At 45.4% G+C, this 15,696-nt stretch overlaps 1 protein-coding gene across 1 annotated transcript in view; it reads left to right on the plus strand.

Moving 5' to 3' along the window:
- Positions 1-15,696, plus strand: part of FAM184B (family with sequence similarity 184 member B) — a 159,471-nt gene that overhangs the window by 131,096 nt on the left and 12,679 nt on the right. Inside the window, exons 12-14 of the mRNA XM_049887008.1 lie at positions 3,416-3,579; positions 4,635-4,807; positions 7,447-7,593. Coding sequence (XP_049742965.1) covers positions 3,416-3,579; positions 4,635-4,807; positions 7,447-7,593 — 484 coding nt within the window. The remainder of the gene's footprint in view (positions 1-3,415; positions 3,580-4,634; positions 4,808-7,446; positions 7,594-15,696) is intronic.

Raw genomic sequence — 15,696 nt, forward strand, 5'->3', positions numbered from 1 at the left:
TAAAGGTATTCACCTCATAGGGTTGTTACGAGGATTACAGGAATATATACACATGGAGAGCTTAGAACAGAGCCTGGCAGGCAGCACATGCTATGTCAGTGTTCACTGTTATTATTACCAAAGATTCCAGTGCCATGCTGCCAACCTTGAGCACTTCTCTCCATTTTTGCAGCTCATCTCTCTCCCTCGTCTTCTCCTTGACCGTCACCTCCCTTCTCACTCTTGACAGCAACACAAATGCCTCTCCTTATCTCATGCATATCATTAAAGACCAAATTGGCCTTGGTCATGGATTGAATTGTGTCCTCCAAAAATATGTGTTGGAATTCTAACCCCTCTACTATAGGTAAGGAGCCCTGGTGGTACAGTGGTTCAGAGCTCGGCTGCTAATCAAATGGTTGGCGGTTCAAACCCACCAGCAACTCCGTGGGAGAAAAGACCTAGTGATCTGCTCCCGTAAAGATTACAGCCTAGGAAACCCTATAGGGCAGTTCTGCTCTGTCACATGGGGTCACTGTGAATTGGAATTGATTCCATGGCACCCAATAACAGTGGTAACACCATACCAAAAAAACCAAACCAAACCCAGTGCTGTTGAGTCGATTCTGACTCATAGCGACCCTATAGAACAGAGTAGAACTGCCCCAGAGTTTCCAAGGAGCGCCTGGCGGATTCGAACTGTAAATCCTTTGGTTAGCAGCCATAGCACTTAACCACTACACCACCAGGGTTTCCAGTAACACCATACTATGGGTATAATCCCTTTTGAGAATAGGGTTTTCTTTGTCATGCCTTACAGTGTAGGACGTGTCCTAAACCTAATTATGTCCTAGTTATGAGGAGCAGAGACAGACAGACAAATGAGCACAAATGGGGGAAGACAGATGCTGTGTGAAGATCATTAAGGAACTGAGGAAGGCTGGAAGAGACAAGGACTTTCCCCCAGAACCGACAGAGAGAGAGCCTTCCTCTAGAGTCGGTGCCCCGAATTTGGCCTCTTAGCCTCCTAACTGTGAGAAAATAAATTTCTGTCCTTTAAAGTTACCCACTTGTGGTATTTGCATGACAGCAGTCCTAGGAAATTAAGACAGCCTTATTAAAGATGTCTTCCAAACACAGGCAGAGCTTTCCTGAAGAGAATTCTGGGCGAGAGCATTTTCTTTACCTCCGTAAGTGAGTCAGCTCTGCCTTGCTGCTTGGTCGAGTTTTCATTAGAAAGTGATTGCTGCTGACTGGATGTCCTAGAGGAAGGGAATGTGAGGGGCCTGATGGAGAGGGCGAGTCCCACAGACTTCCTGGTTAGCAGCTACCTTGGGATGGACGTGGCTGACTAGGGAAACGTTAAAGTTGCTGCTGCTGTTGTTAGTTGCTGTTGAATTCGTTCCGACTCGTGGTGACCTCACGTACGTAGAACAGAATGAAATGTTACCCAGTCCTGCACCATCTCCACCGTCTTCTGATATGTTTGAGCCCATTGTTGCAGCTACTGTGTCAATCCATCTCGTGGAGGGTTTTCCTCGTTTTCACTGACCCTCTACCAAACGTGATGTCCTTTTCTAATAATTGATCATTCTTGATGATGTGTCCGGGGTAAGCGAACCAAAGTCTCACCACCTTTGCTTCTGAGGAGCATTCTGGCTATACCTCCACCAAGACACATTTGTTCATTTTTCTGGCAGTCCATGGTATACTCAATATTCTTTGCCAATGCCACAATTAAAAATGCATCAATTCTTCTTTGGTCTTCCTGGTTTCATTGCCCAACTTTCATAGGCACGTGAGGTGACTGTAAAGACTATGGATTGGGTCAGGCTCACCTTAGTCATCAAAGTGACATCTCTGCTTTTTACCGTTATCTGTAAAGTTTTCATTGGCAAATTTTTGGAAGTAGATCACCAAGCATTTCTTCCTCGTCTTAGTCTGGATGCCCCTCTCAGAACGTGTCCCCTGTGGGCGGCCCTGCTGATATTTGAAATACCAGTGGCATAGCTTCCAGTATCATAGCAACACACAAGCCACCACAGTACGACAGAATGACAGATGGGTGGTAGATGTTAAAGTTGGCCTCATGTAAAGAAGACACATTATAGAAGATAAAGCCTAGCTTGTGCCACAATGTCCCAGGGTACAAGTCTCTGCAGGTACATCACCCCCAGTGATTCCAACCCTAACAGCAACTGTTGGCCCAGATGTCCCTGCCACCCCTTCCCTGGCTCCTCTGATCCCACAGAAGTCTGATTCTTTCCTGGTGATTCTGGAGAGACCTTGGGGACAGGCTGGATTCTCAGGGCCAGGCCCAGGAAGAAGGAACTTTGTGGACTGTGTCATGATAATAAAGCATAGCTTTCGAGGGTGGTTGTGGGATGGGGTAGTGGGTGGGACAGAGTGGGAGCACCTACCACAATGACAGGGTGATAGTAGAGATTTGTGGGTAGTAGTGGGGCAGGGTGGGAAACCCTGGTGGCGTAGTGGTTAAGTGCTACAGCTGCTAACCAAAGTGTCGGCAGTTCGAATCCGCCAGGCACTCCTTGGAAACTCTATGGGGCAGTTCTGCTCAGTCTCTGGGTTTAGTGGGGCAGGGTAGTGGATAGAGCAGAGAGGGAGCACTTACTGCACCTACCACAAAGCTGGGGTGATGGTAGAGATTCTAGGTGTCCTGCGCCTGTTCCAGTGCCTGTGTTAGACACATATAAAATCCACCCTGGAGCCCTGGTGGCACAGTGGTTAAGCATTCAGCTGCTATCCAAAAGGTTGGCAGTTCGAATTCACCAGCCGCTCCCTGGAAACCCTATGGGGCAGTTCTACCCTGTCCTTTAGGGACGCTATGAATCAGAATTGACTCAACGGCAACGGGTTTGGTTTTTTTTTATACTCCACCCTACTCCAGTAGAACCTCATGTTAATTAATGACACCTGCAAATACCCTATTTCGAAATAAGATCACATTCTGAGGTTATGGAAAGATACAGGTTTTGGGAAACACCATTGAACCCAGTACATTCGGTCAGTAAAGGGTGGGGGGTTTGGTGTCCTCCAGAGTACCTGGTGGATCGGGGTTGGGACTGAAGACAGGCTTATAGGATGGATGGATAGATGGATGGGGGTTTGAGAGAGAGAGTGTGTGTGTGTGTGTATGTGTGTGTAAATGAATTAATATACTGTAGTTCATGCTTTGTTAAAGGGTTTTTATTTTACTTGTGATAAGATTTTTTTAATTGGCTTGTGTTTGGGTTTTGGCACATGGTGAGTACTCAATACATGGTAGCTGTTATTACTGTTATCTCGGAATAAGTTTAAGGGGAACGTAAACCAAAGCCTTCAGTAGTTACCTACCCCACCCCAGAGACTGCTGTCACTGCAGGACAGCATCAGCCTTGACTGCCCCTCTGACCTTCTGCTCTTCTTCTCTCTCCAGAGTCCCTCAGGCAGGAACTGTCAGAGCAGCGGGCCACCTGCTCCGAGCACCAGAAGGATTTGGTGGCACTGCAGGCCCAGCTGAGGGCTCTGGGCAGCTCTGGCCAACAGCAGGCCAGCCCCTGGCCCCCAGGGGACAGCAAGGACCAAGCCCTGACCGAGGAGGTCAGTGCCCTGCCCTGTCCACACCACAAGCCTCTCAAAGCATAGCTGGGCAGCAGCGAAAAGCCCTGTAAGGATAGTTCCGGGGGTTCTGTCTTTCCCCTGCCTGAAATGGGGGAGACCCCTTTCCTTCATACCCCTGTCTGAAATAGGGGAGATACTCCTCCTTCCACACCCCTGTCTGAAATAGGGGAGACCCTTCTCCTTCACATCCCTGTCTGAAATGGGGAGACCCTTCTCCTTCACGCCCCTGTCTGAAATGGGGGAGACCCCTCTCCTTCACATCCTGTCTGAAATGGGAGAGACCTCTCTCCTTCCACAGGTCTAGGGACACGTGAGGGACCTGCAGGCTTTGGAAAGCAAAATGCAGTTTTTAAATGTTGCACATCATTTATAACTCAGATACGATGGCCTCTCGGGGGTGTGTGTGTCAGACAGGTCTAGAGGCTGCTAGTGTGGGTCACTTCTTGGGATCTGCAGGGGCATTTCTCAGAACACCTCCAAGGCAGACTCCCGGTCTAGACCTCCCTGTTCCCGTAATGGGAACAGCTTTGCTGTCACCTGGCCCAGTGGCAGCTCTCCTTGACTTCCTGGTCAGATGTTGCCTCCAGCCCCTCCTGGCCTGTGTTCCATTCTTCTGCTAGCTGGGATCCCAGGAGCCCCCTAACTGCCCAGACCTCTCTCCCTGCAGGCCATCTGTAGGCCCTTCAGGTGCCCATCCAAAACACTTCTCCACTTAATACAAAGCCTTCAGGGTGAAGGTAGGAAAGCACATTTTGCTTGTTTAGATAAAACCTGTATTCTTGGCTCACCCACGTTATTTCACCCTTTCAGGGCCTGGTTTGGCCAATTCCCAAAGCAGGAGAACTTTAAGAGATTAGGTGCGAGCCCCCAAATCCCGAGGCAGGGACCTGCCTTGGGCTCCAGACTGAGTGCATGCAGCATCGGCCTCCATCTTTGCCTCAGCATACCTGTGGCCCTTTGCGCCTTGTCCGCCCGTGCACCTCCTGAAAAAAAAAAAAAAGAAAAGAAAACCTCTCTCCCTGCTTGTGTTTCAGGAACAGGGCGGCCGGGGCCAGGCGGCCTCCCCAACGAGAGCCGCCGAGCAGGCGCAGAGCGAGGAGTGCGGACTCCGGGAGGAGAGCTGGCAGCTCAAGGAGGCGGTGCGACGCCTGCAGGCCGAGGTGGAACAGCACCGGCAGGAGGCGCTGCAGCTCCGCGACCAGCGCAGGTCGGCCTGGGGCCCCAGAGTTTTCCCCTCTTCTCCCCTCCTCTGCCCCTTGATGAGCTTCAGGGATCTAAAATTGTGTCTCCCCCTTGGCATCCTCCCGGAGAAGAGACTCCCTAATATACCAGCATTTTGCTAATGTTCCTCCTCTGGCCCACGAAAAGTACCAGCCCTCTAGGAATTCTCGGAGCCCTAGTGGCGTAAAGGTTAATCGCTCGGCTAATCAAACGGGTAGTGGTTCGAACCCACCAGCCACTCTGCAGGAGAAAGCCCTGGCAATCTGCATCGGTAAAGATTACAGCCAAGAAAACCCTATGGGGCAGTTCTACTGTGTAACTCACATGGGCTGGCTATGACTCAGAATTGGATCCTCGGCCCCAATGACAGGAATTCTAGATCTCAAAACTGCAGAGGATTTGCCCTGAAATAGAGAAAACCCTTTGCCATTGAGTTGATTCTGATTTTTAGTGACCCTATAAGACAGAGTGGAACTGCCCCATAAGGCTTCCATGGCTGTAAATCTTTACAGAACCAGACTGCCATATTTTTCTCCCATGGAGCAGCTGGTAGTTTAAACTGACAATCCTTAGGTTAGCAGCCGAGCACTTAACAACTCTGCCACCGGGGCTCCTCTTTGAAACAGAGAAGGGAACCCTGATTTCCCTGCAAATCAGGGAGTTTATAGAATCAGACCTAGAAGAGAGCCTTAGGGAGACAGTGCAGTAGAATGGTTCACATAGTGCAGTATGCTCTTAACTAGCTGTGTGACCCTAAGCTAGCCAGCTAACCCTCTCCCAGCCTGTTGCCTTACCTATACAATTGGGATAATACCATAGCTCCTCAGGGCTGTTGTAGAATGCAGCGAAATGTATGCAAGGTGCTTAGCAGGGTCCCTGGCTTGGAGAAAGTACTGAGGAAATTGTGGCTGTCGCTGTTATCATTAAGGTGCCCTGGTGGCACACCAGTTAAGTACTCAGCTGTTAACTGAAAGGTGAGCAGTTCAAACCCACCCAGAGGCTCCATGGGAGAAAGACCTGGTGATCTGCTTCCATAAAGATTATAGCCAAGAAAACCCTAAGTGGAGTTGTACTCTATTACATGGTGGCTATGAGTTGGAATCAATTCAACAGGACCCAACAACATCAACAACCCTATTATTACTAACCCATATTTAATAGTTTATTGTCAGTACTGAATTCAGAGCCTTTTTTGTTGTTGTTATTGTTGCTGGAAGGTTTTTAACTACACATTCAACTTCTTTAATAGATATAGGACTTTTCATGTTATCTATTTCTTCTTGAGTGAGCTTTGGTAGTTTGTCTTTCCAAGGAATTTGTTCATTTCATCTAAGTTTTTGAGTGTCCCAGTCCCAGGCAAGAAGTTGCTCATGATTTTCTCTTCTTGTCTCTTTAATGTCTGTAGGATTCCTTTTTTCCTAACGTCTGTTGATTGTGTGTATTATAACCAGGAGGAGAGGCCTGGTGATCTACTTCCAAGAATCAACCAATGAAAACCCTTTGGTTCTATCCGCAACCAATTGATGGACCAGAGTAGGGGCTCCTAACCATTTTGGAGTTACAGCCCCCTCCAAATGATGATAGCAATGATTCCTCTCCCTGGAAAGATATATGATCACACAAGAATGTATATGTAACAGACCCCTGAGACTCACAGGGGCTCCTTGGTGCCCATTCCCTGGTTCCAAAAAAAAAACAAACAAACCATTGCTATCAAGTCGATTCTGACTCATAGGAGCCCTATGGAACAGAATAGAACTGCCTGTTGGTTAAGAATAATGAAAGCTAATGGTGGGACACAAACTCTGTGCCAGGGACTGTTCTGGACTTGGGTTAACTCAATTCATCCTTGCAACAACCCTTTGAGGTAGGTGCCATTGTCACCTCCATTTTACAGATGAGGAAACTGGGCTGGGAGTTGCTGTGCAGGCTCCACAGCTGGGAAGCGATGGAGGCGGTGGCTGTGAGCACGGCAGCCTGGCTCGAAAGGCTGCTCCCTCAACCCCTACCCCACCCTGCCTTGTCCCCTGCACTGATGAGTCCTAAGGTCCTGAAAAGTCCCAAAGCTCAGTGATTCAGATACAGAACCTCGGCCTGCAGGCCCTCCATCTCCCCCAAGTGAAAAACCAGTTGCCATCAGGATAAGCCAACTCACAGTGACCCCATGTGTGTCATACATCTGTGTGCCATAGGGTTTTCAATGGCTAATATTTTCAGAAGTAGATCACCAAGCCTGGCTTCCAAGGTGTCTCTGGGTGGACTCAAACCTCCAGCCTTTCTGTTAGCACCTGAGCATGTTAACCATTTGCATCACCCAGGTATGTCCGAAGTGAAGGGAGCTGTTCTCCTCTCCTTTCCCCCTGAAGACTGCCCTTCACGCTCAGGTTTCTCCTTTGTGGGATGCTGGGGTGGGACTGTGCTGAGAAAGAGACCCCACGCAGGGTTAATCCTGGACCCCTCAACTCAGGACTCCAGGTCTCCTTCCCACGGGTGCCCTCAGATTCATACCCTACGCCCACCCAGGGACTCCCAAGCTGAGCTGCCCATCAGGGTGGAGAACAGACCCCAGTGCCCAATGGGTGGGGACCCTGGAGCAGGGGCAAGCTGTGGCCCTGCCATCCGCAGGTTGCTGGAAGAGGATCAGCAAGCCCAGCTGGCCCGGGAGGTGGAGGCACTACGTCAAGAACACCGGAAGGAGATGCATACCATGGTGGCCGACTTCAGCAGTGCCCAGGCCAGGCTGCAGTCCCAGCTGGCTGCCCTGGAGACTGAGTAAGTGATGCCCTGGGGTCCCATGGTGGGGGTCTGGCAGATGGACCATTTTATCACAGTGACCAACTCCTCCCAGTATCCCTGGAACTTTCCTGGTTTTAAAACTGGAAGTCCTGCTTCTCAGGAAGCCCATCAGTCCGAGGCAAACTGGGGTGATTGGTGTCTTAGCTATTTAGTGTTGCCATGTCAGAAATACCACAGTAGATGGTTTTAATGATCAGAAATCTATTCCCTCTCACAGTTCAGAAGACCAGAAGTCCAAATTCAGGGGGCAGGCTCTAAGGGAGGGCTCTCTCTGTCTGCTGTGGGGGCAAATCCCTATGTCAGGCTCTGCGGCATTCTCAGCCTTCCTTAGAGATCTCCACATGGCATCTGTCTTTCCCCATTTGGTCTTCTTTCTGTGTCTAGTCTGCTCTTTGTATCTCTCAAAAGTGACTGGCTTAAGATACACCCTACACTGATAAAGACTCATTAACAAAGAAACCCCTATTCCCAAATAGGATATCCATAAATATAAAAAAAAAAAAAACCATTGCCATTGAGTCGATTCCGACTCATAGCAACCTTATAAGACAGAGTAGATCTGCCCACAGGGTTTCTGAGGCTGTGGTCCTTACAGAAGCAGACTGCCACATCTTTCTCCCGCAGAGTGGCTGGTAGGTTTGAACTGCCAACCTTTCAGCTAGCAGCTGAGCGCTTAACCACTGCATCACCAGGGCTTCTTTATATAAGTAAAGTGGTTAGGATTTACAGTACATATTCTAGGGGACAAAGTTCGATCAATAACAATTATCGTTAGGTGCTGTTGAGTCAGTTGCGACTCATAGCAATCCTACGTACAACAGAACGAAACACTGCCTGGTTCTGCAGTGCAATGCTTGAGCCCATCGTTGCAGCCACTGTGTCAATCCATCTCCTTGAGGGTCTTCTTCTTTTTCACTGACCCTCCACCAAGCATGATGTCCTTTTCCAGGTACTGATCCCTCTGGATAAACATGTCAAATAGTTTCGCCATCCTTGCTTCTAAGGAGCATTCTGGTTGTACTTCCAAGGCAGTTCGTGGTATATTCAATATTCTTTGCCAGCACCACAATTCAAAGGCATCAATTCTTCTTCGATCTTCCTTATTCACTGTCCAATGAAAATACAACAGTTGGTCACCCCTAATTTATAGAGATAGTGTTGCCCTTCCCCACAAGGCCCTGGGAACCTGGGAGGGATGAGCAGTGTGTCCCATGGGCTGTGTTTAACCCTCACCCTAGGAAGAAGTCGAGATGTCAGGGCTCCCACGTCTTGGAACTGTGCCCTGTTCTAACATGCGTCATCTCATGTAATCACAACAGTCCTTCAAGGTGGGAACTGTTCTTCCCATTGACAGATGACGAAACAGAGGCTTCCTTGTGCATGCATTCATCTGTTCACTCAACAAGTATTTATCAAGGGCCTCCTGTGTGCCCCATGCTGTTTTAGGCTCTGGAGTTACAGCAGGGAACAAAACAAAGACCATGCTGCTATAAACCAAACCAAGCCCATTGCTGATGTCATCTTATCTGTAACTTTTTAGGTAATGTTTCTAACTCCCAAAGACAAAGATTGGAATTATAAAGATACTGATAATAAAAGACAATAATAATGAAAACTAAAAAAAAAAAAAAGACGAGGTTGTATTTGACTTACGTCAGAACCAACTTATGACAGAGTCATCGGAACGGAACCCTGTCGCAAGTCAGGGACTACCCGTATAGAAAGTGGCAAGGATGGGTAGGAATATCTCTGAAGAGATGACATTTTAGCATGGTAGGCGAGGGAATGAGCCATCATTTGGAGGACCGGGAACAGCAAGTGCAAAAGCCCTGGGCCCCTGCCGTACGTTACTGAAAACAGCCAGAGGGCGCTAGTGGAGTGGCTGGAATGGAGTGAGTGAGAGGGCGAGTGGTAGGAAATGAGGTTGGTCGGGTAGCTAGGGGATTGGGGGTTGGAGGGCGCAGATCCTCCCTTGGATAGGAAGATGTTTGGATGTGTTTCAGAGTATACTGGGAAGCTATTGGAGGCTTTGAGCAGGAGTGACGTGGTCTGATTTATCTTTGTTGTTTTTTTTTTAAATATTGTGTTTTTGCTGGAGGTTTACACGGCAGTGTAGGTTCTCATTCAACAATTTCTACACAAGTTATTCAGTGACTTAGTTACATTCTTCACAATGTGTGAACATTCTCATTATTTCCATTCTGGTTGTTCTAGTTCCATTAATATAGTTTACCTGCACCCTTACATTCTCATCTTTGTTTTAAAAATAATTGTTAACCATTTGGTCTCATATAGATGATTTTTTAAAGAAGTGTACTGCTCACGGGCGATATTCTTTGTTTTCTGAGCCAATCTGTTATTTAGCAATAAGGTGACCTCACGTGCTAGTTTTGGTTCAAGGTTTAAAGAGTATCTCAGGGCCATAGTCTCAGGGAGTCCTCCTGTCTCAACCTGATTGACCTTTTAACAGGGTCACTCTGGCCACGGAGAGGAGACTGTCGGGGTTAAGTAGAAGCAGGGAGTCCAGCTGATTGCAGTAATCCAGGTTCAGACAGGTAAAGCCGCTTGCCCAGGTCACAGCAATGAATTTAAATGCAATCCATCTGACATTAAGCCTGCGCTCTTAAAAATTGTTCTCGGCTTCTCCAATACAGAGCAAGTCACCCAAATGCCACACGTGGAAGGTTTTACCGGCTGCCATCTAAGGGGCACTTGGCATGTGCCAGGAGCCCATGATTTCATTGAATCTTCACAGCCATCTGTTTTAAGCCCATTGTCAAGAGGAGGGAACGGCGGCTCGCAGGTGAAATGCTATGGCCAAGGTCACATAGCTAGAAAAAAGGATTTGAGTACAGGTCATCGCACAACAAAGCTGAGAGAGCTGAAGCCCTCGCTCTCCCTGACCCCCAAGCCGAGAGTTAGGACTCTCTGTGGCTTCACATTGAAATGGCATGCCATGCCCCGTGTCCACCAGCAGATGGTGCCACAGCGACATCAGCACCTGCAGAACCTGCCGGCCATGACCCTGTGGACCCATTTTCCTGCTCTTAGCAACTTCCCTGGCTTTCGAAGCCCCGCTGAGTGGAGCAGCTATGTGCCCTCAAAACCAGGCTCCCTTGGTCATTGAGGCTGCTGGATGAACCCCTGAAACTATTGCCCTGAGATATTCTTTAGACCAAAAATATCTCTCGAAGTCTCCTTTAAACAATAGTTTAGTTTAAGTAGGAAAGAATGTCTGCCTTGAGCACTGTGTTCTTTTTTTTTTTTTTTTTATAATAACTTTTATTAAGCTTCAAGTGAACGTTTACAAATCCAATCAGTCTGTCACATATAAGTTTACATACATCTCACTCCCTACTCCCACTTACTCTCCCCGTCTTGAGTCAGCCCTTTCAGTCTCTCCTTTCTTGACCATTTTGCCGGCTTCCCTCTCTCTCTATCCTCCCATCCCCCCTCCAGGCAAGAGTTGCCAACACAATCTCAAGTGTCCACCTGATATAATTAGCTCACTCTTCATCAGCATCTCTCTCCCACCCGCTGACCAGTCCCTTTCATTTCTGATGAGTTGTCTTCGGGGATGGTTCCTGTCCTGTGTCAACTGAAGGTCTGGGGAGCATGGCCGCCGGGATTCCTCCAGTCTCAGTCAGACCATTAAGTTTGGTCTTGTTATGAGAATTTGGGGTCTGCATCCCACTGATCTCCTGCTCCCTCAGGGGTCCTCTGCTGAGCTCCCTGTCAGGGCAGTCATCGATTGTGGCCGGGCACCAACTAGTTCTTCTGGTCTCAGGATGATGTAGGTCTCTGGTTCATGTGGCCCTTTCTGTCTCTTGGGCTCTTAGTTGTCATGTGGGCTTGGTGTTCTTCATTTTCCTTTGCTCCAGGTGGGTTGAGACCAATTGCTGCATCTTAGATGGCTGCTTGTTAGCATTTAAGACCCCAGACGCCACATTTCAAAGTGGGATGCAGAATGATTTCATAATAGAATTATTTTGCCAATTGACTTAGAAGTCCCCGCAAACCATGCTCCCCAGACCCCCGCGCTTGCTCCGCTGACCTTTGAAGCATTCATTTTATCCCGGAAACTTCTTTGCTTTTGGTCCAGTCCAATTGAGCTGACCTTCCATGTATTGAGTGTTGTCTTTCCCTTCACCTAAAGCAGTTCTTATCTACTGATTGATCAATAAAAAACCCTCTCCCACCCTCCCTCCCTCCCCCCCTCGTAACCACAAAAGTATGTGTTCTTCTCAGGTTTACTATTTCTCAAGATCTTATAATAGTGGTCTTATACAATATTTGTCCTTTTGCCTCTGACTAATTTCGCTCAGCATAATGCCTTCCAGGTTCCTCCATGTTATGAAATGTTTCAGAGATTCGTCACTGTTCTTTATCGATGCGTAGTATTCCATTGTGTGAATATACCACAATTTATTTACCCATTCATCCGTTGATGGACACCTTGGTTGCTTCCAACTTTTTGCTATTGTAAACAGAGCTGCAATAAACATGGGTGTGCATATATCTGTTTGTATGAAGGCTCTTGTATCTCTAGGGTATATTCCTAGGAGTGGGATTTCTGGGTTGTATGGTAGTTCTATTTCTAACTGTTTAAGATAACGCCAGATAGATTTCCAAAGTGGTTGTACCATTTTACATTCCCACCAGCAGTGTATGAGAGTTCCAATCTCTCCGCAGCCTCTCCAACATTTATTATTTTGTGTTTTTTGGATTAATGCCAGCCTTGCTGGTGTGAGATGGAATCTCATCGTAGTTTTAATTTGCATTTCTCTAATGGCTAATGATCGAGAGCATTTTCTCATGTATCTGTTGGCTGCCTGAATATCTTCTTTAGAGAAATGTGTGTTCATATCCTTTGCCCACTTCTTGATTGGGTTGTTTGTCTTTTTGTGGTTGAGTTTTGACAGAATCATGTAGATTTTAGAGATCAGGCGCTGGTCGGAGATGTCATAGCTGAAAATTCTTTCCCAATCTGTAGGTGGTCTTTTTACTCTTTTGGTGAAGTCTTTAGATGAGCATAGGTGTTTGATTTTTAGGAGCTCCCAGTTATCGGGTTTCTCTTCATCATTTTTGGTAATGTTTTGTATTCTGTTTATATCTTGTATTAGGGCTCCTAGGGTTGTCCCAATTTTTTCTTCCATGATCTTTATCGTTTTAGTCTTTATGTTTAGGTCTTTGATCCACTTGGAGTTAGTTTTTGTGCATGGTGTGAGGTATGGGTCCTGTTTCATTTTTTTGCAAATGGATATCCAGTTATGCCAGCACCATTTGTTAAAAAGGCTATCTTTTCCCCAGTTAATTGACACTGGTCCTTTGTCAAATATCAGCTGCTCATACGTGGATGGATCTATGTCTGGGTTCTCAATTCTGTTCCATTGGTCTATTTGTCTGTTGTTGTACCAATACCAGGCTGTTTTGACTACTGTGGCTGTATAATAGTTTCTGAAGTCAGGAAAGGTGAGGCCTCCCACTTTCTTCTTCTTTTTCAGTAGTGCTTTGCTTATCCGGGGCTTCTTTCCGTTCCATATGAAATTGGTGATTTGTTTCTCTATCCCCTTAAAATATGACATTGGAATTTGGATCGGAAGTGCGTTAAATGTATAGATGGCTTTTGGTAGAATAGACATTTTTACTATGTTAAGTCTACCTATCCATGAGCAAGGTATGTTTTTCCACTTAAGTATGTCCTTTTGAATTTCTTGTAGTAGAGCTTTGTAGTTTTCTTTGTATAGGTCTTTTACATCCTTGGTAAGATTTATTCCTAAGTATCTTCTTGGGGGCTATTGTGAATGGTATTGATTTGGTTATTTCCTCTTCGGTGTTCTTTTTGTTGATGTAGAGGAATCCAAGTGATTTTTGTATGTTTATTTTATAACCTGAGACTCTGCCAAACTCTTCTATTAGTTTCAGTAGTTTTCTGGAGGATTCCTTAGGGTTTTCTGTGTATATAATCATGTCATCTGCAAATAGTGATAACTTTACTTCTTCCTTGCCAATCCGGATACCTTTTATTTCTTTGTCTAGCCTGATTGCCCTGGCTAAGACTTCCAACACGATGTTGAATAAGAGCGGTGATAAAGGGCATCCTTGTCTGGTTCCCGTTCTCAAGGGAAATGCTTTCAGGTTCTCTCCATTTAGAGTGACATTGGCTGTTGGCTTTGCATAGATGCCCTTTATTATGTTGAGGAATTTTCCTTCAATTCCTATTTTGGTAAGAGTTTTTATCATAAATGGGTGTTGGACTTTGTCAAATGCCTTTTCTGCATCAATTGATAAGATCATGTGGTTTTTGTCTTTTGTTTTATTTATGTGATGGATTACATTAATGGTTTTTCTGATATTAAACCAGCCTTGCATACCTGGTATAAATCCCACTTGATCAGGGTGAATTATTTTTTTGATGTGTTGTTGGATTCTATTGGCTAGAATTTTGTTGAGGATTTTTGCATCAATGTTCATGAGGGATATAGGTCTATAATTTTCTTTTTTTGTAATGTCTTTACCTGGTTTTGGTATCAGGGAGATGGTGGCTTCATAGAATGAGTTGGGTAGTATTCCGTCATTTTCTATGCTTTGGAATACCTTTAGTAGTAGTGGTGTTAACTCTTCTCTGAAAATTTGGTAGAACTCTGCAGTGAAGCCGTCCGGGCCAGGACTTTTTTTTGTTGGGAGTTTTTTGATTACCGTTTCAATCTCTTTTTTTGTTATGGGTCTATTTAGTTGTTCTACTTCTGAATGTGTTAGTTTAGGTAGGTAGTGTTTTTCCAGGAATTCATCCATTTCTTCTAGGTTTTCAAATTTGTTAGAGTACAATTTTTCATAATAATCTGAAATGATTCTTTTAATTTCATTTGGTTCTGTTGTGATGTGGTCCTTCTCATTTCTTATTCGGGTTATTTGTTTCCTTTCCTGTATTTCTTTAGTCAGTCTAGCCAATGGTTTATCAATTTTGTTAATTTTTTCAAAGAACCAGCTTTTGGCTTTGTTAATTCTTTCAATTGTTTTTCTGTTCTCTAATTCATTTAGTTCAGCTCTAATTTTTATTATTTGTTTTCTTCTGGTGCCTGATGGATTCTTTTGTTGCTCACTTTCTATTTGTTCAAGTTGTAGGGACAGTTCTCTGCTTTTGGCTCTTTCTTCTTTTTGTATGTGTGCATTTATTGATATAAATTGGCCTCTGAGCACTGCTTTTGCTGTGTCCCAGAGGTTTTGATAGGAAGTATTTTCATTCTCGTTGCTTTCTATGAATTTCCTTATTCCCTCCTTGATGTCTTCTATAACCCAGTCTTTTTTCAGGAGGGTATTGTTCATTTTCCAAGTATTTGATTTCTTTTCCCTCGTTTTTCTGTTATTGATCTCTAGTTTTATTGCCTTGTGATCTGAGAAGATGCTTTGTAATATTTCGATGTTTTGGACTCTGCAAAGGTTTGTTTTATGACCTAATATGTGGTCTATTCTAGAGAATGTTCCATGTGCGCTGGAAAAAAAAGTATATTTTGCAGCAGTTGGGTGGAGAGTTCTGTATAAGTCAATGAGGTCAAGTTGGTTGATTGTTGTAATTAGATCTTCCGTGTCTCTGTTGAGCTTCTTACTGGATGTCCTGTCCTTCTCCGAAAGTGGTGTGTTGAAGTCTCCTACTATAATTGTGGAGGTATCTATCTCGCTTTTCAGTTCTGTTAAAATTTGATTTATGTATCTTGCAGCCCTGTCATTGGGTGCGTAAATATTTAATATGGTTATGTCTTCCTGATCAATTGTCCCTTTTATCATTATATAGTGTCCTTCTTTATCCTTTGTGGTGGATTTAAGTCTAAAGTCTATTTTGTCAGAAATTAATATTGCTACTCCTCTTCTTTTTTGCTTATTGTTTGCTTGATATACTTTTTTCCATCCTTTGAGTTTTAGTTTGTTTGTGTCTATAAGTCTAAGGTGTGTCTCTTGTAGGCAGCATATAGATGGATCGTGTTTCTTTATCCAGTCTGTGACTCTCTGTCTCTTTATTGGTGCATTTAGTCCATTTACATTCAGGGTAATTATAGATAAATAAGTTTTTAGTGCTGTCAT

Source organism: Elephas maximus, chromosome 5 (assembly GCF_024166365.1).
Source record: "Elephas maximus indicus isolate mEleMax1 chromosome 5, mEleMax1 primary haplotype, whole genome shotgun sequence".
In the NCBI taxonomy this organism is placed as follows: domain Eukaryota; kingdom Metazoa; phylum Chordata; class Mammalia; order Proboscidea; family Elephantidae; genus Elephas; species Elephas maximus.